Source organism: Salvia miltiorrhiza, chromosome 4, assembly GCF_028751815.1.
Source record: "Salvia miltiorrhiza cultivar Shanhuang (shh) chromosome 4, IMPLAD_Smil_shh, whole genome shotgun sequence".
NCBI classification, from domain to species: Eukaryota; Viridiplantae; Streptophyta; class Magnoliopsida; order Lamiales; family Lamiaceae; genus Salvia; species Salvia miltiorrhiza.
The window spans coordinates 54,819,501-54,845,382 of record NC_080390.1 but is presented as its reverse complement, the minus strand read 5'-3'; the positions used below and the strand labels follow the sequence as shown (position 1 = coordinate 54,845,382).

Here is a 25,882-nt window from a genome sequence, read left to right as displayed (position 1 = left end):
TTCAAAAAGAGCAAAAAGTTTATGTATATATAGGCGAATATCCCTTCTTTTTTACCTTAAAATCCCCAAGTTGGATATTTTATTAAGTAATATATCAAAATGTTTTAAGGGTAACAATTCGTATTAAAATATGGACGTGTTATTGGGATTTTTTTGAGAACATGTAATTTTATTAAGAGAGTAAGGATTGATATTTTGATTAGGGGTACGTAAAAATTAAACATTTGGAAAGATTATCCATCAATTTTATATATCTAGAGTGTAGTGGTTGATGCATTACACTTGGACAATTAGAGAGTTATATTTTTCAAGAAAATAAGAAAACACATCTAAGAAATTATCCAAGTATTGACCCTTTGATACAACTTGTTACTCAATATAAAGTGATATCTTAATAGAGATCTAAATTGTGCAATTCTACCACGAGACATCCAATTTAAGGTGAAGGAACATTAGATATAAGTGATGAGGATAAAAATGTGTATAGCAAATCCAACTGAATCTAACCGATAACCGAGCTCAGCCACGATTATGCAGGATTTGACGCTATCTTGAAGCTATCACATATACGACAAAGTAGAGGATCGACTTGAAGGCGTGGATATACTCGAAGAATTTTAGTTCTACTTAACTACAAACAAAGTCCTATTCCTACTAGAATTCTCAATATCTATAAATACATGTAAAAATTATCCCAAAATTCCAAACCCTATTCACGTTTTCCTCGTTTTTTGTTAGAACTGTTGTTTTTAGCATAGCAATAAGATTTGAGAATTTTGCAAGCTTTGATTGCATAAAAGATAAATAAGATACATGGCACCTTAAGCATCTCTATAGAAGCAAATTAGAGCTCCTCAAAAAAGGCAAGGCTTGCCAAGACAACCCTATTTACAGCATTCAGCATCATCCACATCATCTCTCTATATCACACAAGTATACAGCCTGCCTCTTCATAGTAATTGCAACATTCAACTCAATTTATAAATATAAGCAAAAGCCTCAGCATGCCTTGTACCTCTCTTGGAGCTGAAAGAAGAAGGATTTCAAGATCTCTCTCTCTCTCTCTCCTACGACGAGGGCGCCACCTCGCGTTTGATGGTGAGCTCAGCTCTAAGATGGAGTATGTCGTTAATGAAGTAAAGACTGTCGTCGGCCATGAACGAAGTCCACGGGATGCTGAATAGGTTGCGATATCCAACCGCCTTGCCGCCGGTGAATGTGTAGTTACCCTTGTATTTGCTGATGTATTCTTCTGTGGGTTTGGATCTGGCGGCGAATTCATAGTCCACGGCGAATGAAACGGAACCCTTTTCTTGCATCCCTAGGAAGAGGCCGAAGCAATGAAACGAGCTCCCTTGATCCATGTTGCAATGCGCGGATAGGAAGAAGCCTTGCCCGCCCAAGTGGAACGCTTGAGAATACACCCGCCCTGACGGGAACAGATTCGAGCACTCGTCCCGCTTTAGATCTAAGTAGACTACGCACTGCTGGCGTGGTAGCTCAAACTCGACTACCTTGACCGGCCTGTACTTGTACGACCGCTCCACAAACCGACGGCTAGAGGATGATGACTCCTCCACGGCATGTATTCTCTGACGATGTGGGGCCTCTGCCTTGAAAAATAGGGCATCAAGCACAGCTTTAGTAGCAAAATCTTGGTCGAAGTCATTGCAGGTCAGAACTTTCCTAAGCTTCCGGGAAGTCATGTAAGGGAAACGGATATAGCGACCCAAGCGTGTACAGAGGATGTCCCGCCGCTCCTCCAGCTTCTGATAGTGAGTCCTGGTCCACTTTAGTGCAAAGTCGTAAACTGCATCCTCTGAAGCCACCTGAAGATCATCGCTAGACAGAATTGCCTCAATCCCAGCAAGAGGCAAATTCATAACCTCATCTTGGAACCTGCTCCCGGTATAAAAAATATAAGTAAATGCCGAGCAGGCGCAGAGTAATTAATATAGCTAGCAGACAAGTCAAATGATGATTAATAAAGAAACAACCCATTCTTTCATATTTGCATGCAAGATTTAGTGATATTTTGATTAAACACGAAGCCTGCCATATTCATTCATCCACAAAGCAAAATAGGACAAAGAGAAGATGAAAAGGTTAAATGCAAGTTTCTTTCTTCTTTCTAAAATTCTTTGAAGAGAGGCCCAGTCAAAGAATAGGGGCAGAAGAACTTACTTTGATATATCTTTATAACGTCCAGCTAAGAATTGTTTTGCTGCATCAGTCAGTGGTTGAACTGCATCAGCCATAAGGACACTAGAAGGAAGATCCAGATACAGTAACGCAGACTCTGGAGTCATGGGCAATGTTCTCAATAAACGACTGCAATGTCTCATGCATGAAGCTACCTCGAACTTATCAGCAGCCATTAGCACGTCTAATAGAGCAGGAGCTGTATTGGTGCTTAACGTGTTGCTATACATAAAATTTAGGAGTTCCATAAGTGCAGCTTCTTCTGTTACAATGAGAAATATGTTACTTATATTTGAACAGTAAATGCAAATAATGACGTAGATAAACTCCCCTACTAAAAACTGTTCTAGAGAAAAATGGGCTATTACTATATGCAAAAAAGCAGCAAACTATAAACCAGCAACAATATCCGGGAAAAGGAAAAAAAATGGAAGGAAATGCTAACAAAAACTGAGGGTTCTAAGTATCACCGTGACTGAACAAAGAAATTGAAAAAGCATTTTTGGAACCAAAATTGCAACCAACAGCCTTAAATAATTTTGTAATAGAAGTAGCTATTTATTTTTGCACAATGCACCTGATCACGTACCTGAGGCATTAATTCGTAGGGTGACATGTCTCTGTTCTGATTCCATCATACCATTTGAGAACAACTGCAAAATGAAGAGAGGAATAAGAAAAGTGTACATTAATTCTAATAAAGAAAAGAAAATGTTAGAAACTAAAACTACCAGTACCTTATAGAAAAATGGACTCTTGGCTGCTAAGATGGGAGAGCTAATATGCAAAGTTTTCACTCTGATCACTCTTGAACCATCTTCAGACCAATTTGAGTCATCGCTATGAACAGCTTCATCCCCTGCAATGGTGACATACCAAATATAAGTACCAACTCAGAGCAGAAGGAATAAAATAGACCATTAGTCTCTGTCAGTAGTTGGTGTTCAAGATGTAAGCAACTTCATGGAAACAAATGTGCATTTCCATCTTGTTAAATATGAGGTATAGTCAAAGTAAATCTCTAACAAGAGCAATGAAGATAAGTCACTAGTTTAATTGGATAACCATACATGAAGAGATTCCTAAATTTAAGGCAAATAGAGACACGACTTAAGCAAATTCAATTTTGGGACGAGCAATCTTGCAGTTTATGTTGCAACACCAACAAATTCTTCATCGGGTTTTCATTCGTTAAACAATAGGCCACACCATGTAGATGATTCGATTTCTGTTACTCCTATCTGATTTTCTAGACAAACAGGGCCAAAATTGGCCATGCTGAATGCTATTGATGTATTTGCAAAGAACATTTTCAGTACGTGCTTCTCTGCTGTAATAACTCACATTTTCCGTTCAGACTTAACGATAATCAATTACATATCCTAGAATGTTTATAACAAGAATCATATAATTAATTACAGTGTCAGAGGATAATGATCAACTGGACCATGAGTCCACGACGAAGAGTAAATGGTGTAGAAATATAATTTCAGTTTAATACCTGATGGAGAATCTTCTATCATTGGAATCTCTTCCTCATCATGATTCTCATCACCAACGCCATCCTCAGCTTCGGGCTGACCATCTAAAATCTGCTCTTCAGGGCAGTTGTTGATATCCAAAGCTGCAAACGAGTGGTACATGTCTGATTAAGATGAGCACAACCCATACCATTATAAGAATGTGTATAAACCAAATATACGTGCAGAAGGGCATCAGGAAATCACTCATGCAACGCACATCACTGTCACTAATATTCTAATAGAGAAGACTAGTTAGTCAACTATAAAAGCATTAACATAGATCATTCATAATAGGGAAAATACTCAGCAACAATCTATTCTAGTTTGTCTGATTGAAAGGACCGCATGATTCTACAGAACAAGAATCAAATCCGCATAGATACTCATTCTCTAACGTCACATTTCATGTCCGGTGCAATCAACAAATTTAATTTCTTCCATGAACATTTTAAAGAAGGAAAATCTTCAATACCACATAACAAACAGCAGCTCCAAAGTCAAATAACTATTTTCTTTTAACCAATACTTATTTTTGTTTTGCATCATTAAATTCCTTTAGGACATAAATTTACAGATATTATGCTATATCTTCATTTTCGACCTATACCTAATCGGAAACAAGTCAAAATACATCCCATGGATTTTAATTTAATTTAAAAAAAAGCTTGAATGACGAAAAAACAAGCAAACAACGAGAATTCATCAAAACACCAACAACAATCAAAACGCACAATAATCATCAGTGAGCTACGTTGACTAAAAGCGGCTCACCATTCTCCTTCCTAGCTATGTCCCCACGGCGCCGCTTGCTCTTGCGCAGCGCCCAATCAGCTAGGGTTTTGCAACCGTCGGGTTCGGGCACGGCGTCGGCGCAATCGGCGACAATCTCGATTCGAAGCACGCGGTCGGAGAAATTGCTGTCGTTGAAGGCGAAGCCGAAATCGGGGTCGCGGCTGCCGCTGGGGGAGGAGCTGTATGCGGAGTCCATGACGGTGGCGCTCGGGTCGAACAGATCCAGACCCGAATCCCTCATAATTGCGGCGTTTTCTCTCTCTAAAACCTTTCTCGTTATCCACTGAGAGGAGCAGTGTATAATGAGAGAGGAGCGAGAGAGAATTCACGGATGCGAAGTTGTGTTCTGTGTTTTGGGTTTCAAAGTCTTCTTCCTGATTTGCCTTCTGTTTTGGGCAAATTGCTTTTTCTTTTTTTGCTATATATTTATATCAATATTTTCAAAAAACAAATCCCTTTTTTTTGGTTAAAAATTAAAATGTTTTTTCTTTTTTCTTTAACTTTGTAAACTATGATTGGTGGGAAAAGTTTCCTATTTTTGTGAATATCTAATTATGGTAGTAATAGTTGGATGCTTGTCCTAATTGAAATCAGCTGCCTTTCTAATGTTAGAATTCCTTTAAATATTTAGAGTTAATTGCCTATAAATACACGAACTATACTCAAATTTTGATTTTTGACCAAATCTATTTTTTTGATCAAAAAATACATAAACTTTTACTCCCTCCGTCTCATTATTAATGGCACGTTTTCCTTTTTGGGTTGTCCCGTTATTGATGGCACGTTTCCTTTTTTGGAAAAAATAAGGGGTGAATTAAGCATTAAAATACTCCCTAATTACCTTAAATAAATCATAACTTTATTCTCTCTCTCTCTCTCCTTCCCCCTACCAGTCGCCGCCTGCCTCCCTTCTCTCTTCAAACATCATCGCCCGTCGCCTCCACCGCCACCACCGCCCTCGCGCCCCCCCACCACCCGGTTCTCTCTCTCTCTTTCTCCCTCTCTCCTCCCCCCCCTACCAGTCGTCGCCTGCCTCCCTTCTCTCTTCAAACACCACCGTCCGTCGCCTCCACCGCCACCACCGCCCTCGCGCCCCCCCACCACCCGGTTCTCTCTCTCTCCTCCCCCCTACCAGTCCTGCCTCCCTTCTCTCTTCAAACACCACCACCCGTCGCCTCCACCGCCACCACCGCCCTCGCGCCCCCCCACCACCCGATCGCGCGCCGTTCATCTTCTCCTTCCTCCAGCGCGCCGTTCATCTTCTCCTTCCTCCCGCGTCGTCCTTCCACGTCGTCCACGTCCGCCGTCCATCTTCTCCTTCCTCGAGCGCGCCGCCCTCCTCTAGGGCTCCGATTTGTGGAGTTGTGGATTCGAGAGGAGGCCGTGGATTTGGGAATATAGGGCTCCGATTTGGGGATTTAATTTCGAAACTTGTTTGGAATTAATTTCGATCTGATTTCTGAAAAATTTGTTTGGTTTCTTCGATTTGGTTTCTTCGATTTCTTCGATTTGGTTTCTGCAATTTCTTCAATTTTGGGAAGAATTTTTAATTTTTGTTTGGTTTCTGCCATGGAGAAAGGGAGAGAGGGAAGGGAGAGATAGGACGGGGGGAGGAGCCGACGAGGCGGCGCTCGCCGGCGCCGGCGCCGCCGTGTACCGGTGAGGCAGAGAGAGAGGCAGTGTGTGTGACTGTGTGTGTGTTTTTAATTAAAATAACACTACACATCTAATTCCCTTAATTCTACTTTTCTTAATCTCCGTGCCGAAAAGAAACGTGCCGTTAATAACGGGACGGAGGGAGTATATTTTTAGAATTTGGCCGGAGCCGAAAGTTCATCGGCTAATAAATTGATTATCTGAATTCTGATGAGCAATCCGAAGGTACAGTTGGAAAGCTTTTAATATTATCTTTCTAATGATACTTATATTATTGGGTTTTGATAATCGAAAGTAGTAAAAAAAATGGCATGAAAGTCGAGGTCACAAAACTCTATATTTTTTCCTTTTTTCAACCACTTTCGGTTACTAAAACCCAACAATATAAGTATTATTAGAAAGACAACGTCAATAGCTTTCCAATTGTACCTTCAGATTGCCCATCAGAATTCAGATAATCAATTTATTAGCCGATGAACTTTCGGCTCCGGTCAAATTTCAAAAATATAAAAGTTTATGTATTTTTTGACCAAAAAGATAAATTTGGTTAAAAACCAAAATTTGTATATAATTTGTGTATTTAATTATAGGCAATTAACCCAAATATTTATATCAATAGATATCTATAATTTATCGAATGTTGTCATTATCGAAGCAATGTATTTATATTATTCTTTTTATTATTATTGTTCAATTGCTCAATTCCACCTATTTTCCATTTTTTCAAACAAATAAATTATATAGTCATCGTCATCATTATAACAATTTAGGAGTTTTCTCCTACTCTTTCTATATTTTATTTTTTATATATTCAAAAAAAATGTCAATAAACGATGGATACACCGTTGAGTGTTTGAATAGATCAATGGTTATCTTCCAAATGAAAGAGAGTTTGAAAAAAAAAATCATCAATTATGACTCATTTTACAATTTGAACACTACTAGCAAAAGTTACAATTAAATACACAAATTATATTATTTTTGCAATTTAAACTCATACCCATTTTTGGTGACTCGAACTCAAAAGTTGGCAATTCAATACACATCCTTGGATTGTTTTATTAATGTGTGTTCAATTTTTCTTTAATTTTTGTAATAAAAATCACAGACTAAAAGTTTAGTATTTGATGTATTTGGGGGTAACGGTAAAATGAATTTCAAGCTACATCGAAAATGAATTTTATGTAACAATTCATCAAATCGTTTCTATAATAGTATATCTCGTGTTGCAGAGTTTATTATATGAATTTCGATCATGTGTAATATTACATCATTGTTACAAATATATATATATATTTTTTTTTAAATCGTATATTAAATCCCATTTGGCAACAAATGAAAGGGTCCATTTTGGTTGGCAATTTCTTTTTCATCCATTACCAATATATAATCATAATAATCTATAGCAGTCTTTGCAAATTCAAACGTTGATGAAATTAAATGCTTAAAAACCCACTGGGATTTATCAACCAACTCAAAATAGAATATGAGAAGAGTCACAATAATTAAACTATGAAAACAAAAACTCGTATTTAGGGTTGATAAGTAGTTGAGCAGACTTTGATAATAATAATAATATTATTAAAGAAGAATTAGGCGTTGCAAATGGGCTAGAATTGAATTGACTCAGCAACAGGTAGTTTTCTTCCACTTGCATTCTTGCATGACTCATTGACTTGGTATTTTAGAGTTGAAATCTATACATATATAAGTAACTAAAAAAATATAATATAGTCGTATTGAGATTTAGTGTACCATACTTGATGTATGGTTTAATTTAATTTTATGATTATTAACTAATTCTTATTCAATCTAATAAGGGGTAATAGATTGATAAATTCAAAGTTATAGTATATAATATTTAAAAAATTTAATTTCTTTGAAATAAAATAATTCTTAGTATTATAATAAATTTTATTCTTTTTAAAAAATATTGTTAAAATAATTGTGACATACCTAAAATTGTGAGTCAAAATTTTTGATGTACATTCATTTGCTTTGGTTTTGATGTACATTCATTTGCCTTGGTTTCTTAACTTAGTTTATAGTAGTATCATCTCTTTTAATGTATGTAACTTATGGTTATTAACGCTAAATACATCATTTTTTTGGGATAGTTTGCTTCTGTGCATAATTTTAAAATGAGTCAAAAATACATTAACTTTAATGTTATATCAATTTTACCATAAATTCAATGTTTAGACATTCGAACTTTATGAGAACCTTACGATTTTCAGGTTTAGAGATGTTCTATACGATATCTTTTAGAGATGTTCTATATGATGTCATTTTTTAAAACATCTCATAAGCACACGTCAATATTTCGAATTGTTACATCAGTTTTAATTTGAGCCAAAATTAAATTTATAACAAAATTACTAACATTAATGTTTATGTATTTTTTACTCGTTTCAAAATTTATATTCCCTCCGTCCCGCGAAGCTTGAGCAGTATTTTTTTTTTTCGGATTTGTCCCGTGAAATTTGAACATTTTTCTTATATGACAAATGTTTTTCTTTTATTCATATTTTTAATTTTTCACCTACTACACTTAACATACAATTTTTGTAAAATTCGTGTCGAAAAAAAATTGCTCAAACTTCGCGGGAGGGAAGAAGTACGCAAAATCAACTCTCATAATTATTGTATTTGAATACTAATAACTCTTTAATTTATTTGTGCTAAGGTTTTGAGGGGTTCGAAAAAACAACTTTGTTGGCAACTTGGAAACATTTCCAAGCTATAAAGCCATCATTGGAGAGTGCATTTTCAATATCGAGATGATCTCTCTTGATGCCCAAAAATCACCATGCTTTGCCCCAATCTCCTTTTAATGATATGTCGGTTTTATTATTTAAAATTTAAATGTATAAAAGAAATGGTTATTATACAAATTACATTTATACATGTTTCCATACCGGGCAAATTAAGTAAATTTCTTACAAGAATAATCAATTTTAACCATTTTCTAGTCATGATTAATTGTGCAAATTGTTTTTTAAATTTTTACAAAAGTAAACAAATTTCCACCTAATCCCATTCCTACATAAATATTTGTATGATTGCTGTTAAGCTACTATGTTTACCATAAATTTAATTTTTGTTCAAATTAAAGCTGAGGTCGATCAATTCAAATTGATATTGATCAATGTCAAAAATAAATTCTCAAAATTAAACAAATAAATAAAGAACATAAATTTAATTTTTGTTCAAATTAAAGCTGAGGTCGGTCAATTCAAATTGATATTGATCAATGTCAAAAATAAATTCTCAAAATTAAACAAATAAATAAAGAAACTTAAAACGCCGCATGAGCACGGCACTGGACTCGAAATTAAATAAGGATGCTGATGTTGGTCAATTTAAAGTGATATTTGATTTTTTTTAACAATATATTAAAATCTCAAATTAAATTACTCCCTCCGTCCACGAAATGAGTACCCATATTTCCTTTTTCGTCCGTCCACGAAATGAGTACCCATTTCCCTTTTTGGCAAGTGTACCCCACACATCTCTTTAATTAATACACTCAAAAAGTGGGACCCTTAAACTATTCACACTACACTCCATACACTTCTTAAAACCCGTGCCGTCCACAAATGGGTACTCATTTCGTGGACGGAGGGAGTATTAATTATGAAAAAAAATTAAAAATACATTTTCCACAATGAAATTTAATTTCCTACACGAAAAAGTAGGCCGCCGATTTTTTTCAGCACAAAAATTAAGGAGAATATATAAATTGGATAAAAATGATGGGATCCACAATTTTTCGAGAGTTAACTATTGCTTTTGTGGAATGAATTGTTTTTAGTCAAATAACTCAAAATAGAAAACGAGTCATGTTTAATGGGATGGAAAATGGGATGGAAGAAGTAGCAATTTAGCATTGTATAAATCAAATCAAATTCTTGAGTATAAAGAATAATGTAATCCACCACCATAATCTAAATCTAAAACAGAGGGTTCAAAGCAAAAACCAGTGAAGAGCTGCAGCGGAAACCGCTTAGCAACGGGGCATTTCTGCGACCACTTCCACTGCTTGTGACCTAAATGGAAGACGAGGAGCGCCGGCGCGCCGTAGCTCTGTATATATATGAGCTCGTCCGTCCCGCTGCTCGCAAACACGTCGTCCAGCTCGCCGAATCCCTGAAAATACTTGTGCGGCATCCGCGCCACCTCCTCCCACGCCCTCCCGTTCAACGCCCATATCCCGATGCCCTTGATGATCCCCGGCCGGTCGGGCTTCCCGATCCCGCCCACCATTATTAGCCTCTCCTTGAGGTTCATCAGCCGCCCGCACGTCAGGGGGCACGGCACCGGCACGAAGCTCCTCATCAGGGAGCCACTGCCGCCACGCCGGGGCAGCCGGCTCCCGAGGTCGTACGTCACGATGCCGTGCCGATTGTCGGGCCCGCCGCCGCCCGTCGAGTATATAAGGAAGTAGAGCACCCCGCCACAGATGACGCTCTCGTCGCCGCCCCTCCACCCCGTCAGGACCTCCGTCAGGGCGGTCGCCCACGTCGTGGCCTCCGAGTCGTAGAGGTGGATGGACAGGTCCCACTGGAAGAAGTTCTCGGGGACTTGCTTCGACTTGACGATCGAGACGACGTAGCTGTGGGACGTCCGGTCGACCGCGACCGCCAGCGCGCTGTAGTCGGAGAATTTGGGGCCCGGGGGCTCGTCCAGCCCCTTCCAGCTTCTGGTTATCGGGTTGCAAACGTAGAGCTCGCTCCTGCTGTCGTTGTCCATGAAGCACACCAAGCCACACGATGAAACGACGAACCAATTGGATTTCTCGATACAGGGGAGGTCGATGCCATACCACTTCCGAAGGACAGGATCATAGGCATAGCCAACCGGCTCGTCCGAGCTAGTGAACATAAAGTACCACGGCCTCACGCTAAATACTCGAGCACTATTCCACAAAAACCTCTTCGATTTCACTATCTCGTTCCACCTTTTACACACACAGCCGGCCCGAAAGATGCTGGCAACCGGGAGATACGCCAATATCCTTTCTAACAGATCATCGGGCAAGATCAAATCCAAAGTAACTGCACAAACATCGTTTTCAGCCTCATCATCAAGCTCCGAGAACGAATCCAACTGCACAGCATCATTTGTCGACTCATCCGCGCAATGACTGGCCCACGAAGTTTCTCCTTCCATGAGGAAGAATCAGATAACCTACAATAGAAACACATCCTATAAAATCGCAATAGAAGCACTCCTCATAGTCATAGCTAACAATCCACACACACACACACACACACAAGATGTTCTGCTGTTCATAATCACATTGTACTGCCTCGAGAGGCTTAAAGGATGCAACGAGAGACACCTGCGAAAACAACAAACAGCTGCTGTGAAGTTACAAAGACAGTTTGAGTCGACATTTCCACATATTCTTATCAATTCAGAGTCAAATTATCGATATAGAGCTAAACATAGTTAGGTCTACAGCTACTCCTCATGGAATGAGACGAATTCGGAGTTATTTCGAGATGGGGGGCTTTTATAGTAGTCGTGAAAGGTAGCCTTTAACAAACAGAAAAGGAAAATCAAGACAAACATCAACAACAGACAAGAGAATTTGACAAGAAACTCACAAATAATACATCTTGCACCACAAAAGGAGAATAGGCAAAACTAATGAAATAAATAAAGAGGCAAGAACAACTGGTTGTATTTAACCTAGAAACGCCACAAATTCAAAGAAGTTAAGATTACACCGTCAAATTATAACAAGCATTTGTCCAATTTACAAACAAAAGCTGAAAGAAACTTCAATTATATCAAATTATCTCATAAATATGGCGAAATAGGAAAATTAACCATGACGCAATATGAATCTATTGAACGAAGCACCGAAATCGAATCTAATCCCAGATGATAAGAAGCACAAAAAACAGTACCTTCACCGAAAAACCCAAATGGGTGCTCCTAAATTGCAGAAAAACGTGTAGATTCCCGGCGAAGAAGCGGCAAAATACACATCGATGAGCACAAAATTGGGGTCTTTTTCAGTAGGGCAAAGAAAGGGGTTGAAGAAGAAATGGGGTTAAATTGAGTGACAGTGAAGAGAGAAGGGAAGGGCGTGTTAGCTGATAAACACGAGAATAGATGCAAATGAAAATGTGTGTGTATATATACAATGTTGGGGAGAGGGAGAGAGAGAGAGGAGGTTGTTGTTTCTTGTTTGAATTTCCTTTCACGTTCAAGTGGTGTTTGCCTATACGACAGGAAGAAGAGAATGAAAGAGAAGGGCGGTCTTTTAATGGGCTTTTGGCCTTGCTGATCCAGACAAAACCAGAGAAGAGAGAGAGAGAGAGAGTTAAATTCCTTTTTTTCTTTTTTCTTTTTTTTTCTTTTGAGATATAAAGGGAGATGTTAGCATTTAGGAAATACTACTAGGAGTAATATACAAGTAATTACAAAAAATATACTCCCTCCGTTCCGGTCAAGACGCTACATTTGCTTTTCGGCACGAGATTTAAAGAGTTGTAGATTAATGTTTTAAGTGTGTAATAATAAAGTGATAAAGTAGGAGATAGAAAGTAATAAAATAATAAAATAAGAAAGAGAAGGTAATAAAGTGATAAAGTATGAGAAAAAATGTAATAAAAAAATATTTAATTAGGGTTAATTAAGTGTTTAAAATTTCTTATTTTTGCCAAATATAGAAATGTAGCATCTTCGTTGGTACGGCCCGAAAAAGAATATGTAGCATCTTGGACGGGACAGAGGGAGTATAAAAAATAAGTAAACAAAATATATATAAAAAATAAGTAAAATTGATTATTCACTTTGTTTGTACGAGAACAAAATATTCATAACAATTAAATGAGATATAATTCTAAGTCTGTTATCTATGTGACTACCCCCAAAAAAAATTGATTAACGTAATCGAACTTCATGTTAAGTTGCTTAAGGCTCTATACTTCAGCATTTTTTGAAGTAAAAAAAATCTCAATTTCAACTATTACTACTGATTCTGTAGGTGTGAGTCACGTTAATTTAGTTTAATGTGTATCAAAAATGGCGATCGAAGTTGTCATGAATTTAAGAAAAGAAATTAAGGAAAATTTTGTTTTTGAAAAAGAAAAAACAAGGGTTATTGTGTTTTGGACATAATCAAAAGGCAAATAATGTTGTCTAACCACATCAACACCCTCATCATCCCTATAATTTTGTCATCAACTCTTATTTCCTGTCTTTTTATTTAATCTACTTATATCATCTTGCCATTTTCTTTATTCAAAATCAAACTATTTGATATCTTGTCTTTATTTTTCTAAAATGAATAATATTACTATTTACCAAATAAAATTATATAAAAAATTTACTATGTTTCAATGGTATTGTTGGATCCATTTCCTACTTATTTCCTCACGAAACCTTAGGAATACTTGTATTGAACAAATAAGCTAGTATTTATTTATTTATTTATTTATTTATTTTATACTCCTTAAAAATTTAGATTCCAAAAACAAAAAAAATGGGTGGTGGAATAAAGTTACTCCAATCAAATTTGAATAACACCCGAGATTCAATATCCCACTATTTTATGAGAAACATACATAAACGGACAACAATCCAATAATAAAAACAATTCAATTGTTTTTCAAAATGAATAGTAATCATTTTAATTACATGAAATTTGTGTGGATGACCTAAAAATCAGGGTAAGCATAAACCAACCAATTACTAGTGGAAGACAACATTATTTGTTTGCACATTTGATATTTCACTGTACAATTTTGGCACTTCAAATCTTGTGTGATTGTGACTATCTCTTGTAATTGGCTACAAAAATAATTGGAATCATTATTGAATAACCCTTTTTTCTCGTTTTAGAATTACTCCAATATGAACAACTAGTTATGAAAAGCACTACACTCCAATATTTAAAATTTTAATTGATGATAACTTTACTTTAACAGCAAAATTAAAGAAGGATAAGCAATAAACATTAGGTATGCAGTCATATTGATTGATGGAAAAATTAGCACCTAAAAAAAATTGATTTTAGTTCCCACAAAAAAAAAAAAAAAAACTAACTTGTTTTTAGAACTCAACCAATTAAAAGAAGAAAAAAATTACTAAACAAATATACGAATCTAAAATCTCCGACTAATAGTTATTACAAAACATATAATTTTCTTTTTTTATTTTTCTTTTCTCAAAATATCACTAAAACAGGAAGTGAAAAATAAAGAGCCTATTTACTGCATTTAACGGCTAACCGATATTTGAAGCGATCACAGCCGTCGGTTTCTACAGCTCAGCAGGAAGACGAATCGGGGCCGTCGATCAGCGGCTCCCTTCGGAATTATCCGGCCACGTGTCAAGATTCTGATTGGACGGACAGGATGGGATCTTCCTCGCCACCATCAGGCCGCAGAGCAATCCCCCGCCGTTGGATTTCGCCCCCTTCATCTTTCCCGCCAATTCTCGGACGCAGTTCCAGTCCTTCAACGCCGTGGAGGCGGCCGACGAGGACGACGACGTCGTGGAGTCGGCGTCGGCGTCGGCGTCGGACAGATCGCACGAGTCCCCGCCGGAGGACTGGTGGCTCCGCCTCGAATCGCTGCGGCTGAGGCTCAGGCTCAGGCTCAGGCGCCGCTGCCTGCGCGACTCCCGCGCCTTCCTCTCCATCAATTCCCGGAAGCTGACGGCGGGGACCTTCTCCAGGATCGGATAATCGGAGGAGCAGTAGACCGCGGCGGCGATGTTGAGGACGCCGAGGAATCTGCCGGAGGGGCGGCGGATCTGCACGGCGGTGAAGGCCGGGGTTCCGGTCGGGCTCTCCGGATCGCGGGCGCGCGGCGCGGCCAGGCACGTGCCGATGAGGAATCGCACGGTGCCGATGAGGAAATCCTTGATGTAGCCGACGGCGAAGATCTCGACGGAGACGGCGGAGGTGTCGCCCGAGACGAATTCGTCGGAGACGCGGAAGAGGAACTTGTCGTTCCAGGTAGGGTTTTCGCCGCCGAGCGAGTCGACTCGGGTGCGGAGCTTGGCGGCCGGGTTGACCCAGGTTAGGGCGTAGGTTTGCATCTTGCGTAAGTTAGAGGGCGGCGCCTTCAAACCCTGGGCGGATATCAGGTTGATCTCAAGAATCTGATTCGCCATCTCTCTTCGTTTGATTAATCTCTCTCCAAATTTCTTGCCTTAAACGGATGCATCACTTGCATATACACGCATTAATTCAAGAAATATTTAGAGAGAAAGGAGAGAGGGAAAACACGGGAGGAGAGAGAGAGAGAGGGAGAGAGAGAAGTGAATTGGCGGATTTAGGGATTCAAATTGAAATTCTTTATGGGCGTTATTGTAACTGAATTTGATATTCAATTATTGTGACGAGTTTATTCGACGCTGCGACCAAATGTAAAATTTTGATTTAGCAAATGTTGGAATACGCGTCAAAAATAGAATCTGAAATCAAAATGAGAATTATTTTTAGTTAGGATTTAGACCATTTTTTTAAACAAATAACTAAATTTAAATACCACTTGTAAAATACTGTGTCTGTGGTCGTGTTTAGAACATTATTATTATTATTATTATTATTATTATTATTATTATTATTATTATTATTATTATTATTATTATTATTATTATTATTATTTCCGTCCACTACGATAATGCTTCATAGGGCTCATTAGCAAAGGGTCACTTCCTTTTTTTTAATGTCCCATTAATATTATTACAACTCAATCCATAAAAAAATTAAAATAAAAAAACTTTCACCTAAAAACTTGTGGGCCCCACTAATTAATCTCAAGAATCTGATTCTCCATCTCTCTTTGTTTGATTAATCCCTCTCTAAAATTCTTGCCTTAATTCACTTACATACACGCGCATTAATTCAACAAATATTAGTGAGAAAGGGGAGGAAGATGGGAGGCGAGAGAGAAGTAATCCTTTTATAGAATCTGCAACAAATATTCAGAGAGAAGTAATCCTTTACGGAGGATGGGAGGAGAGAGAGAGAAAAGTAAAAAGATAGGAAGACGACGGGAGGAGAGAGAGAGAAAAGTAATCCTTTCGTACGGTATAACTAACCTCTGCATGCAATGTGTATATTTGCATGCAGACCCCTAGCTGCCCCGTATATATATAAGTCGTGTTATGAATTGATATTTTGAAAACTAAAACGCAAATATGGAGCCACCAGGAAGAGCGGCCCTCAATGGCTTGAAGAGATTGTGGCCTCCGCCAACTGACTTCAAATGGGAGTATCTTCATGATCTATTCATTAATCTAGGCAAAAAGAAACTGGGGTAGCGTGCGCGTTTGGCGGAGGAAAAACGGAAGCTGGAAGAGCTTGCGGCTGAGCGTACGCGGATGGAGGCTGAGAGGCGAGCACGGGCGGAGCGGCAGGCATCCATCCTCAAATACACGGCGGCGGCGGTGGGGTACATTGCGTAGAGGCTTTTAGGAGGCGGAGGGGGAGGGGGAGTAGTACGTCGTGCAGAATTCGAAAGGGGTAATTTTTTTTTTTCATTTTTTACTGCATTTGGCTGTATGTGTCGATTTCTCAAGTAATGCGGACTTGGTTTTTGCTTCGATTCCAACTAGGGCTGCCAAACCTTGCGGCCCGGCCCGGCCCAACCCAGTGGGGCCTAAAATTTCAGCGGGCCTCAAAAAATGAAGCCCAGTCCAGCCCTATAAGGGCCGTCGGGTGGGTCGGGCCAAAACGGGCTAAAAAAATTGATAAATTAATAATTATATATATTTTTTTTACTTCCAAAAATTAATAAATTAAATCAAATTTAACGAAAAAAATTGAAGACAAATTCGATGTAACAAATAACAACCACCAAAATAATAATACAAAAATATTACTCCCTTTCAAGTTGAAATAAAGTAAAAGGACCACCAAAATGTTTGGAAGCTTAATCTCGTTCGTAAGATGCTGAATTAGAAAATAATCTATTTTTATAATGATTAGTAGACTAAGAGTATAAAACTAGCATATTAGGAAAATGTAATTAAATGATGATTTAAAAATTCTAATTGGCTAATTATTACTTATTAGACTTATTTTAGTTATTATATTGGAAAAAAAACACATATTGTCTATAAACTAACCGATCGGCCAGGCTTTTGGGCCCGTGGGCCGCGTGGCCCGACGAGCTGCATGGGTCGGGCCAGATAGGCCTGATTTTTTTGGGCCTAAAAAATCCTAGCCCAACCCAGCCAAAACTACGGGCGGGCATCAGGCCGGGCCACTTTCGGCCATTTTGACACCTCTAATTCCAGCTGAATTTGATGACGTTGTGTGGATAGATCTGTAATTTTGATGTGTTGTTGAAGTGGGTTTGCGAGATTGAATGCGTGAAAATGTGTTTCTATGTGCGAAAATATCCGATGTTGTGATTTGCGTAAATTATCATAGTGATATTGCTGGAAGCTCGATCACAGTGATTTTACATATAAGAGATTAAATGATACACTAATCTGCCGACAGATGTCGCTGGAACAGAGTGTCTGCTTCGGTGGATGCGTGCGGACGAGGAGGAGGTCTGGCGGGTGAATGACGTTGCCATGCATCATAGACCGCACCAGGATCAATCACTCCTTGGTTGCGGCGGAGGTGGAGCCACTCTTCGCGGAGGTCACTAGCTTCCCAAAGCTGCTGCGCACCGTCATTACCGCCAGCAAGAGGTTGCGTAGACTCGGCCTTTTTAATTCGGTTATCATTAGGATCAATCCCGGCCCTCCGGGGCTCCTGATTAGCATTGATATTTACATTGAGGTTTCTGAGATGAATTTCCAGTTCACCAATCTAGGGTTCTATCTTGAAGCTCAGGTAGCATTTTCGAATTCCTTAGTCTGTTTCTTACCAATGTTCAATGCTGATGACATGTTAATTGGCTGAACAATTTTTGATAGTTTTGGTGTTATTGATTTAATAAAATTATCGATCACAGTGATTTTACATATAAGAGATTAAATGATACACTAATCTGCCGACAGATGTCGCTGGAACAGAGTGTCTGCTTCGGTGGATGCGTGCGGACGAGGAGGAGGTCTGGCGGGTGAATGACGTTGCCATGCATCATAGACCGCACCAGGATCAATCACTCCTTGGTTGCGGCGGAGGTGGAGCCACTCTTCGCGGAGGTCACTAGCTTCCCAAAGCTGCTGCGCACCGTCATTACCGCCAGCAGGAGGTTGCGTAGACTCGGCCTTTTTAATTCGGTTATCATTAGGATCAATCCCGGCCCTCCGGGGCTCCTGATTAGCGTTGATATTTACATTGAGGTTTCTGAGATGAATTTCCAGTTCACCAATCTAGGGTTCTATCTTGAAGCTCAGGTAGCATTTTCGAATTCCTTAGTCTGTTTCTTACCAATGTTCAATGCTGATGACATGTTAATTGGCTGAACAATTTTTGATAGTTTTGGTGTTATTGATTTAATAAAATTATATTTGTAGCATATATACACCAATTTGGCTGAACAATGTTCAATGCTATTGATATCTTTTACAAAAAAAATCTTGGGCCCATTTCAAGAAGATGGGAGGCGAGAGAGAAGTAACTGTAAGGCTTCTAGAAGCTCCCTGGCGCCCCAAACGGTTTTAACTAATCTCTGCATGCAGCCCCTTATCCCAAATTCCACATCTATAAATACACCCGCCATTTCGAAGTTAATTTGAACTAAAACGCAAAGATGTCACGACTTGGCCAGGCGGTTTTGAACGGGCTAAAAAAGTTCTGGCCTCCACCAACCGACTACCAAGGTCATAATGTGCATGATATGATTGTGGATCTCGAGAAGCACAAGTGGGAACAGCTTACTGGAAAGGCAGAGTACGAGCAGAAGACGAAGGATCTGGAGCTCGCTCGTATTCGACTGGAAGCTGAAATGGCGAGTGCTCGTGCTCGACTTGAAGAGGAGTTCGCTGCTGATCGCCAGCAGATGCTGAAGCAAATTTACGCCGAGCGCAGGAACCTCGCATACGCGGCGGCGGCGGCGGGGGATACGTGGTCTGGCGTCTCTGGGGGCGTGGAGGCTCGGAGTAGTTTCGCTTTATCTTTTCACATGAACTGTTTTCATTGTCATTAGTTTTTTTCCGATCGTCTGCGAAGATCTCGACAGATGTGTTGAATTCTTTAGTTTCATTTGTTGTTTTTTCCGATCGTCTGCGAAGATCTCGACGCATGTGTCGAATTCTTTAGTTTCATTTGTTGGTTACAATTCTTGGAATATTAGGCGCGAGAACATATGTACGTTTTTCTGGTTATTGCTTCAGTTTTCGCTATTGTGAATTACTCCCTTCGTCCACTAATTCAAGACCTACATGAAAAAATACAAGTTTTAAGAAAAAGAGTATTTTTATTAGTTGAGTGGAGAAAGAATCCCACAAAATATATTGTTTATTGGTTGAGTCTTTTCGGCACGGAGATTAAGAAATTGAGTGTTATGTTTTAATTGAGTGTGGCCCACCAAAATTAGTGAGTAATTTTTTTAATTTTTAGAGAGTGGCCAACAATTGTTGACTTAATTAGTGAGTAATTGTTGACTTTATTAAAATAAACTTTTGTCATTTTTAGAAAGTGACCAACAATAGTGGGACAAACCAAAAAGGAAATGTGGCCAACAATATTGGGACAGAGGGAGTAGTTGAGTGGAGAAAAAGTGTATTGTTTATTGAGACTCACCAATTAAAATATGAATAAAAGTTACTAAAAATATTTTTAGTAATTTTTGCTTGATTCATAATTGAGTGTTTTTATCCTCAAGAGTAGGATTTCTCTAATCCCACCATTTTCACAGGATAAGAATCAAGCAAATTAGTTTGAATGATAAAAATAATCAAGGGTCTTAGAATATACTAAAATTTCAATCCATCAAGTAAACGGCCTTATTATTTTTATTTATCAAGGCTAATCCTTCAAAGTAGGTGGAATTGAAAAAATTCTACTAATCATGCAAAATAAACGTCTCCTTTTTAATAATACTACTAATTATCTTTTCTTAGTCCTAGTTTACCCATAATTTCACTTGCTTGCTCATAATGCAAAAAGACATTCTAGAATTTGTAGGTTAATAAATAAATAAATACATATTTTAATATGATATGATAGAAAAAAATTCAAGTAAAGCATATCAAGTTCTATCCTAGAGTTAGGTTAGAATAAGAATGATTATTTTCGTGTGAAATGAGAACAATAGATAAGCTAATATAAATTCACAAATTAGTTATTTGTAATATACGAACATTTAATTTATTTGATAAATTTTTCGCCCCTCCAAAATTCAAACCCTATACATCCATTACAAATAGTTTATTCATGAATTTATATTGATTTATGCATTATTTTTTTACACGATAAATTTAAATAACTTTAATATCAGTCACAAAATTTAAATATCTAACATTCTAAATTCATTTTTATTTCACATCATATTTGATTATTCTCACCAAGTCTTTTCTCCTTTTCCTATAACTAAAATTTACTTCAGTTGTAATTTACTTGGGTAGTGCTATCCATACTATCTATAAATATAATACCCTATATTTTAAATAGTACTCCCTCCGTCCCAAACGAAATGACATATTTCTTTTCGGCACGTAAATTAAGAAATGTGTATAAAGTAGATAAAGTGAGTTAGTTGAAATAATTTAAATATTAAGTATAGAGAGAGTGTATTGCCAAAAAAAAGAAATATGACATTTCGTTTGGGACAGCCCAAAAAGGAAAATAGGACATCTCGTTTGAAACGGAGGGAGTACTTATCTTTTCCAATAGTGTAAGTTAATTATTGTCACAAAGTTACATGTATGAGTGATTTAAAGTTAATTGACTCGCCTATTTTAAGATGTTAGTATGATACCATCCACATGTTTAGTGTTGAGAACATAATCAAGCATCGAATTTACTTTCCAATTGTATCATACACAAGACTTGAGGAAATATGATACACACAACTTGCACAAGAAACACACATTACACACAGTATAAACAAAGCCAAATACACTTCTACACGACCAGCCCAAGTGCCCCAAAGGTATCACCTTTTGTGTTGCATGATGCTCTTGGAGCTCTCAACTGTTTCACCTTGAGTTTCTTCTTCCTTGATAGTTTCTTCTCCAAGTCCTTCACTCTACCAGAGAGACTCGAAATGGCCGTCAGCTGCTCGTGCCCCGCCTTTATCAGTTCCGCCACCATCTCTCTCAGCCGCTCCTTCTCCTCCATCATCTTTCTACTCATTTCACCTTCACCTTCACCTGCATCTATACCTTCTTTTCGCGGCGGGTGATTGGTGTCGACAGCACCTTGTTCGGAAGGGTCGAGCTTGTCAGCAATTGGTTGTTGAAACATATGCTCGTTAGGCTCGGATGCTGCATCTCCAGTTTCGTTATCTGCTTCCTCCTCCATTCCATGCTTCTCCGAAAAACCTCCTTTTTCAGTTTCCTGAGTTTCCACAGTTTGGTGATTCTCTTCGACAGCAATAGGCAACCGTGTGAGCGAGGCCTCTAGCTGCGGGGACTGATCAGCTTTGCTTGAATCTGCTTCGGCTGCTGAATAATGGTTTGTGCCTTCTGCAGCACAGATGTCATCAAGTACACCTCGGGGCAGCTCATGATCCTCGGTTTGTGCCACATTTGTAGCCCCGGCTGAGGAGTCGCCCAGCAGAGACGAGAGCTTGGAACCCTGCCCAAGAATGATAGACTCACGGTCCTCTTTAGCAATTGAGGTCTCATTATTCTCAAGCACTTCAGTGCTCTTTTCCTCTTCCTGTTTTGTTGTCGGGCCTTGCGCTGACTTGACACCTTCATCCACAGAGCTTTCTGCAGCTTCTGCCCCTATTTCTAAACTTGCTGCTTCATCAAATGGATTTACAGAGCTTTCTGCAGATTTTGCTCCTATTTCAACACTTGCTGCTTCCTCAATCGGCTTTGCGCTCTTTTCATGTTCATCTTTTTCCGTTGGGCCTTGTTCTGACTTAAGACCTTCGTCAACGCAGCTCCCTGAAATTACACTTGCTGCTTCCTCAATCGGCTCTGCCCCTGTTATTACACTTGCTGCTTCTTCAGTTGGATTCGCCGCTGGAAATTCTGGCCTCTCTGGGTCAGATCCTCCTTCAACCTGGTTCTGTAAACCAACTGGGTCGATTTTATTGCTGTTCACGGACAACACAATATCTTCACTTCTGCTCGACGAATCTTCCTGATCATGCCTCATCAAAGACTCCTCTCCCGGTGAATTTTCAGGTTCTTTGCATATTATTGTATCTAGTTGCTCCTGAAGACTCACAAGTTCTTTCACCACAGATTTTCTGACTTCCCTGATGCTTGGATGCAGTCCCTAGAAGGAGAAAAAACAAAATTACAAATTATCGCTTACATTCAATTAAATTTAGACTCGCACAGAATTGCAACTCAAGAAGATGACTCCATTTCTTACAGTCAGAGAAAACCAATATGATGATTTGAAATTAAACTCAAGACCCTAAAGCTATATTCAAACATAGCCTAGGAGAAAGATATACTTTCACACTAGGTTAGAACAGATGAAAAATCTACCATGATAAATTACACAAAATTTCCAGTAAAAAGCAACCATGCGTTGATAATACACCATGGAAAGATTGGCGTTCCAATAAAAAAATCAAGTTGTCAGGTACTAGGCAGTGCCATATTTGTACAAGTTCCTCAAACATAAGTGTGTCTTCGATGGTGAGTTTACATACCTGGATTGTGTCCAATCTTAGCAGAAGGTTCATTATTGTTTCCGAAATAATGTTCTTCTGCTTCGCACGGCTTTGGATATCAGAAGATGACTCCATTTCTTGGATGAGACTCTTCACATCAGCTATCTCCGCTCGCACTCTGGCTATTTGTCTCAACTTCTCTATAGGTTTCCACCTTCTGACATCAAAGCGACGATATGCTGATTGAATAATGACAGCTGCTTCCTCCTCTGACAGTTGTCTGCATTTCTTTCCTTCATCAGCTTCCTCAGCCTGGAACGATTCTTCTTTCTGTCCTCCGGTGGGTAAGGTATCTTCTGATTGTTCTTTTCTAGCTGCGTAAGTTTCACTATAGTTCCGTGCTATTTCTTCTGCTTGCTTCGTTGAAATATCATCCTCGGATTTAGCAGGTGGCTTCCCAGGAGTTTCAACATTTACATTCGTAGATTTCTCTAACGAAGTATTCCCATCAACAACTGCAATAGCTTTCTTGTTCGTGCTTTCCTTAACTCGTACTGGAGAAGGACTTCTAACTGCTTCATTGGACTTCACCTCCAGCTTTTGTTTGTCACCGGGAGGACTTGGAGACCGTGATTTTGCATTTGCAGATTTCTTCCTTGGCAAAGGATCAACTCTCAGGCAGACAGGAGGTAACTTGGATGGTTTTGGTGGAGACGGAGACTTTTTCTTTGAACCTTCTACAGAAGGTACCCTTTCAACCTCATTGTTTCTCTTCTCACCATTGTCAGTCCTGATTTTTGCAGAGGTATCCCCTTCTTTTTCCAAGTTTATGGAACTCTCTTTTCCGACATGTTGTTCAACTTCCTTCACTGGTATATCTTTCACCCTTGAAGCGGAATGGTTGCCAGCATCTCCTCCATCGACATGATCACCACCAGACCCCTTCTCTGGTTCCAAGCTCAGTTTTGCATGGCCATCCTTCACCTCCTGATTTTCTCGTTCTGTGTCATGAGGCTTATAAGGTATCCAGAAGAATGGAAATTGAAAATTTCGCTTTCCATCATCTTGTTGAGAAGTCAACCCCGCGTCTCCCTTTTCCTTCAAAGATACCACATTGTTCAAATCAAGAGGAAGCCATCCATTCCATGAAGACGGCTGCTGTTCCACAGTTTTTCTATTCTCAGGCTCCTTCACATCTCGGGAGGTATCTTTCCTCACCTCCGTGCCCTTCACCTTCCCGCCGTCATTGTAATCAGGTGGAAGCCACACATTTGGGGAAGGTGAATTCTTCAACTGTGAGGGAACCAGAGAAACATTTTTCCTTGCTTCCCTTTCAGGTTCTTCCTCTTCAATCCTCACATTTCCCTGTTCTTTCTGATGTAGTGGCTGATTGCGATACCCACAGCAATGATGATCCACAGGCACACCCTTTTCATATTCATATCTCGGACGGTCCATCACAGGATAAGGTGGAGGCAGCATGTAGTGAACCGGGTTATATGGATAATGCCCGGGAAAATGATGTGGAGGAACATGAGAATACGGGGACCCCCACGCGCAGTGGGCCGGCATATAAGCATGGTTACAGCAAGCATGGCACGCCCCTGGGGGAGCATAGCCATAGTTGCCGCCCCAAGGCCAGCTCTCGTAACTCATTGGAGGCCGAGCTTCCATTCCAGGGTAACCGCAAGGCCTATAATGTACTTGACCATTCTGATGGGGATAGGACTGCATGTTCATGTACACAGGTTCCATTGCCAGTAATCCAACAAGCCTAGATTGTGATTATGAGCCTCTTCTGAACTTTCACAAGATGATGCGTTGACAAAGCTGAATAATAAAAGAAAAACAAAACAAAGCAAATACCCCTGCAAAGCACATATTCCTTGATTAAGTTCAACTCATGAAGGCATAGATAGTAAAGATTAGTAATTGATCATAACAGAAGCCCCTAATTAAGTCAACAAAAGAAAGAAAAAACAAAACAAAGCAGATATCAAAGCATATAATTCTAGATTAAGTTCAACTCATGAAGATATAAACAGTAAACATTAGCAATTGATCAGAACAAAAGTCCTTAATTAAGTGAACAAAAGAAAAAATAACAAAACAAAGCAGCTATCTCCGGCAAAGCATATATTGATTGAAGTTCAACTCAACTCATGAAGAAATATACAGTAAATATTAGCAACTGATCATAACAAATAAGTAAACAAATAACGATCACTTATAAATAACGACATTAACAATACAGGTAAAGGTGCATTTATGGTTTCTAAACAAAGATTCAAGTATAACACCATTTGCAATAGATCAATCAAACAGAAGTTTATGCACATACTCAGACACTAATCAGAAAATGACAAATAATATCAACTCAATGAGCAAAATCATAACCACCAGTACTAAAATGTAAATCATAATCAATCAAACTACCTTTTCATCAACCAATTACACAAAGATATAAGAAAATCAAAAGAAAAGCGGAGTAAAATCGCTTACAATTAGCAGATGATCTCCCCAAACAGTCCACAGATCCCAATGACTTAGTTTCCGGCACAAAAACGATCCACGAACCCGAATAATCGAACGAATTGCCTCTTCGAAACCTCGAGATTTCTCTTTAGCTGGACGTTGATTTCTGTTTAAGCTGTGGGAATGAAAATCCCAAATGCTTAAATACCTCGCAATTTCCATGGCTTCGGTGTTTCGATGGATTTCGAGATCCTTCGCGCGGCAACGGTCGAACTGTCTAGAGAGAATGTTGTATATTTTCTCCTGCCACGTGTAATGATGTTGGAATGGAAGAAAGGGTAGTGATTCCATGTTGGTGGGTGTACACTAAGACCAAAGCTGAGAGGCGTTGATTTCGCCTGAATAATAAGAGTAGATGACATGGCGAGTTTTTATTGGCTGATCAAAAGCTATGTGTGATTCTTTGATTGCAATTTCAACAAACAATAATAAATAATTAAAATACTTCTTCAAAAAATTAATTGAGATTATTTTTATGCTATCCATACCTAGAAGACC

The 25,882-nt window shown here is 38.9% G+C and overlaps 4 protein-coding genes across 7 annotated transcripts; all 4 read right to left on the bottom strand.

Moving 5' to 3' along the window:
- Nucleotides 1-766: 766 nt before the first annotated feature.
- On the bottom strand, nucleotides 767-4,976 carry LOC131020772 (BTB/POZ domain-containing protein POB1-like). Of its 2 annotated transcripts, none has more exons than XM_057949783.1 (6): nucleotides 4,497-4,976; nucleotides 3,704-3,826; nucleotides 2,940-3,061; nucleotides 2,792-2,855; nucleotides 2,185-2,464; nucleotides 767-1,899 (listed from the first exon to the last, which is right to left on the bottom strand). In XM_057949783.1, exons 1-6 carry the CDS (start codon nucleotides 4,756-4,758, stop codon nucleotides 1,068-1,070), a joined length of 1,683 nt encoding a protein of 560 aa, XP_057805766.1. In that variant the 5' UTR covers nucleotides 4,759-4,976; the 3' UTR covers nucleotides 767-1,067. The 2 variants fall into 2 exon arrangements, with proteins under 2 accessions (XP_057805766.1, XP_057805764.1); XM_057949781.1 differs by having other exon boundaries at nucleotides 3,704-3,847; nucleotides 4,497-4,927.
- A 5,059-nt stretch (nucleotides 4,977-10,035) lies between these two features.
- On the bottom strand, nucleotides 10,036-12,498 carry LOC131020771 (F-box/kelch-repeat protein At3g61590-like). Of its 3 annotated transcripts, none has more exons than XM_057949779.1 (2): nucleotides 12,092-12,498; nucleotides 10,036-11,517 (listed from the first exon to the last, which is right to left on the bottom strand). In XM_057949779.1, exon 2 carries the CDS (start codon nucleotides 11,343-11,345, stop codon nucleotides 10,077-10,079), a length of 1,269 nt encoding a protein of 422 aa, XP_057805762.1. In that variant the 5' UTR covers nucleotides 11,346-11,517; nucleotides 12,092-12,498; the 3' UTR covers nucleotides 10,036-10,076. The 3 variants fall into 3 exon arrangements, with proteins under 3 accessions (XP_057805762.1, XP_057805761.1, XP_057805763.1); XM_057949778.1 differs by having other exon boundaries at nucleotides 10,036-11,363; nucleotides 12,092-12,497; XM_057949780.1 differs by lacking the exon at nucleotides 12,092-12,498 and adding an exon at nucleotides 11,518-12,085 and having other exon boundaries at nucleotides 10,036-11,363.
- A 1,991-nt stretch (nucleotides 12,499-14,489) lies between these two features.
- LOC131023638 (uncharacterized) lies at nucleotides 14,490-15,311 on the bottom strand. The gene has a single exon (XM_057953183.1). It carries the CDS (start codon nucleotides 15,309-15,311, stop codon nucleotides 14,490-14,492), a length of 822 nt encoding a protein of 273 aa, XP_057809166.1.
- A 5,734-nt stretch (nucleotides 15,312-21,045) lies between these two features.
- LOC131020763 (BAG family molecular chaperone regulator 6) lies at nucleotides 21,046-25,627 on the bottom strand. The gene is made up of 3 exons (XM_057949771.1): nucleotides 25,352-25,627; nucleotides 22,889-24,717; nucleotides 21,046-22,503 (listed from the first exon to the last, which is right to left on the bottom strand). The coding sequence occupies exons 2-3, from the start codon at nucleotides 24,602-24,604 to the stop codon at nucleotides 21,175-21,177; spliced, it is 3,045 nt and encodes a 1,014-aa protein (XP_057805754.1). The 5' UTR covers nucleotides 24,605-24,717; nucleotides 25,352-25,627; the 3' UTR covers nucleotides 21,046-21,174.
- Nucleotides 25,628-25,882: the final 255 nt, after the last annotated feature.

Bases quoted from the DNA above. Each gene is read 5' to 3' on its own strand.
- LOC131020772 (XM_057949781.1), bottom strand. From the start codon at position 4,758: ATGAGGGATTCGGGTCTGGATCTGTTCGACCCGAGCGCCACCGTCATG. The intron at 2,856-2,939 runs GTACTGGTAGTT...TTCATTTTGCAG, and splicing joins AGAGTCCATTTTTCTATAAG to TTGTTCTCAAATGGTATGAT. The intron at 1,900-2,184 runs GTAAGTTCTTCT...TACCGGGAGCAG, and splicing joins CGTTATAAAGATATATCAAA to GTTCCAAGATGAGGTTATGA.
- LOC131020771 (XM_057949779.1), bottom strand. From the start codon at position 11,345: ATGGAAGGAGAAACTTCGTGGGCCAGTCATTGCGCGGATGAGTCGACA.
- LOC131023638 (XM_057953183.1), bottom strand. From the start codon at position 15,311: ATGGCGAATCAGATTCTTGAGATCAACCTGATATCCGCCCAGGGTTTG.
- LOC131020763 (XM_057949771.1), bottom strand. From the start codon at position 24,604: ATGGAACCTGTGTACATGAACATGCAGTCCTATCCCCATCAGAATGGT. The intron at 22,504-22,888 runs GTATGTAAACTC...TTCTCCTTCTAG, and splicing joins TAAGATTGGACACAATCCAG to GGACTGCATCCAAGCATCAG.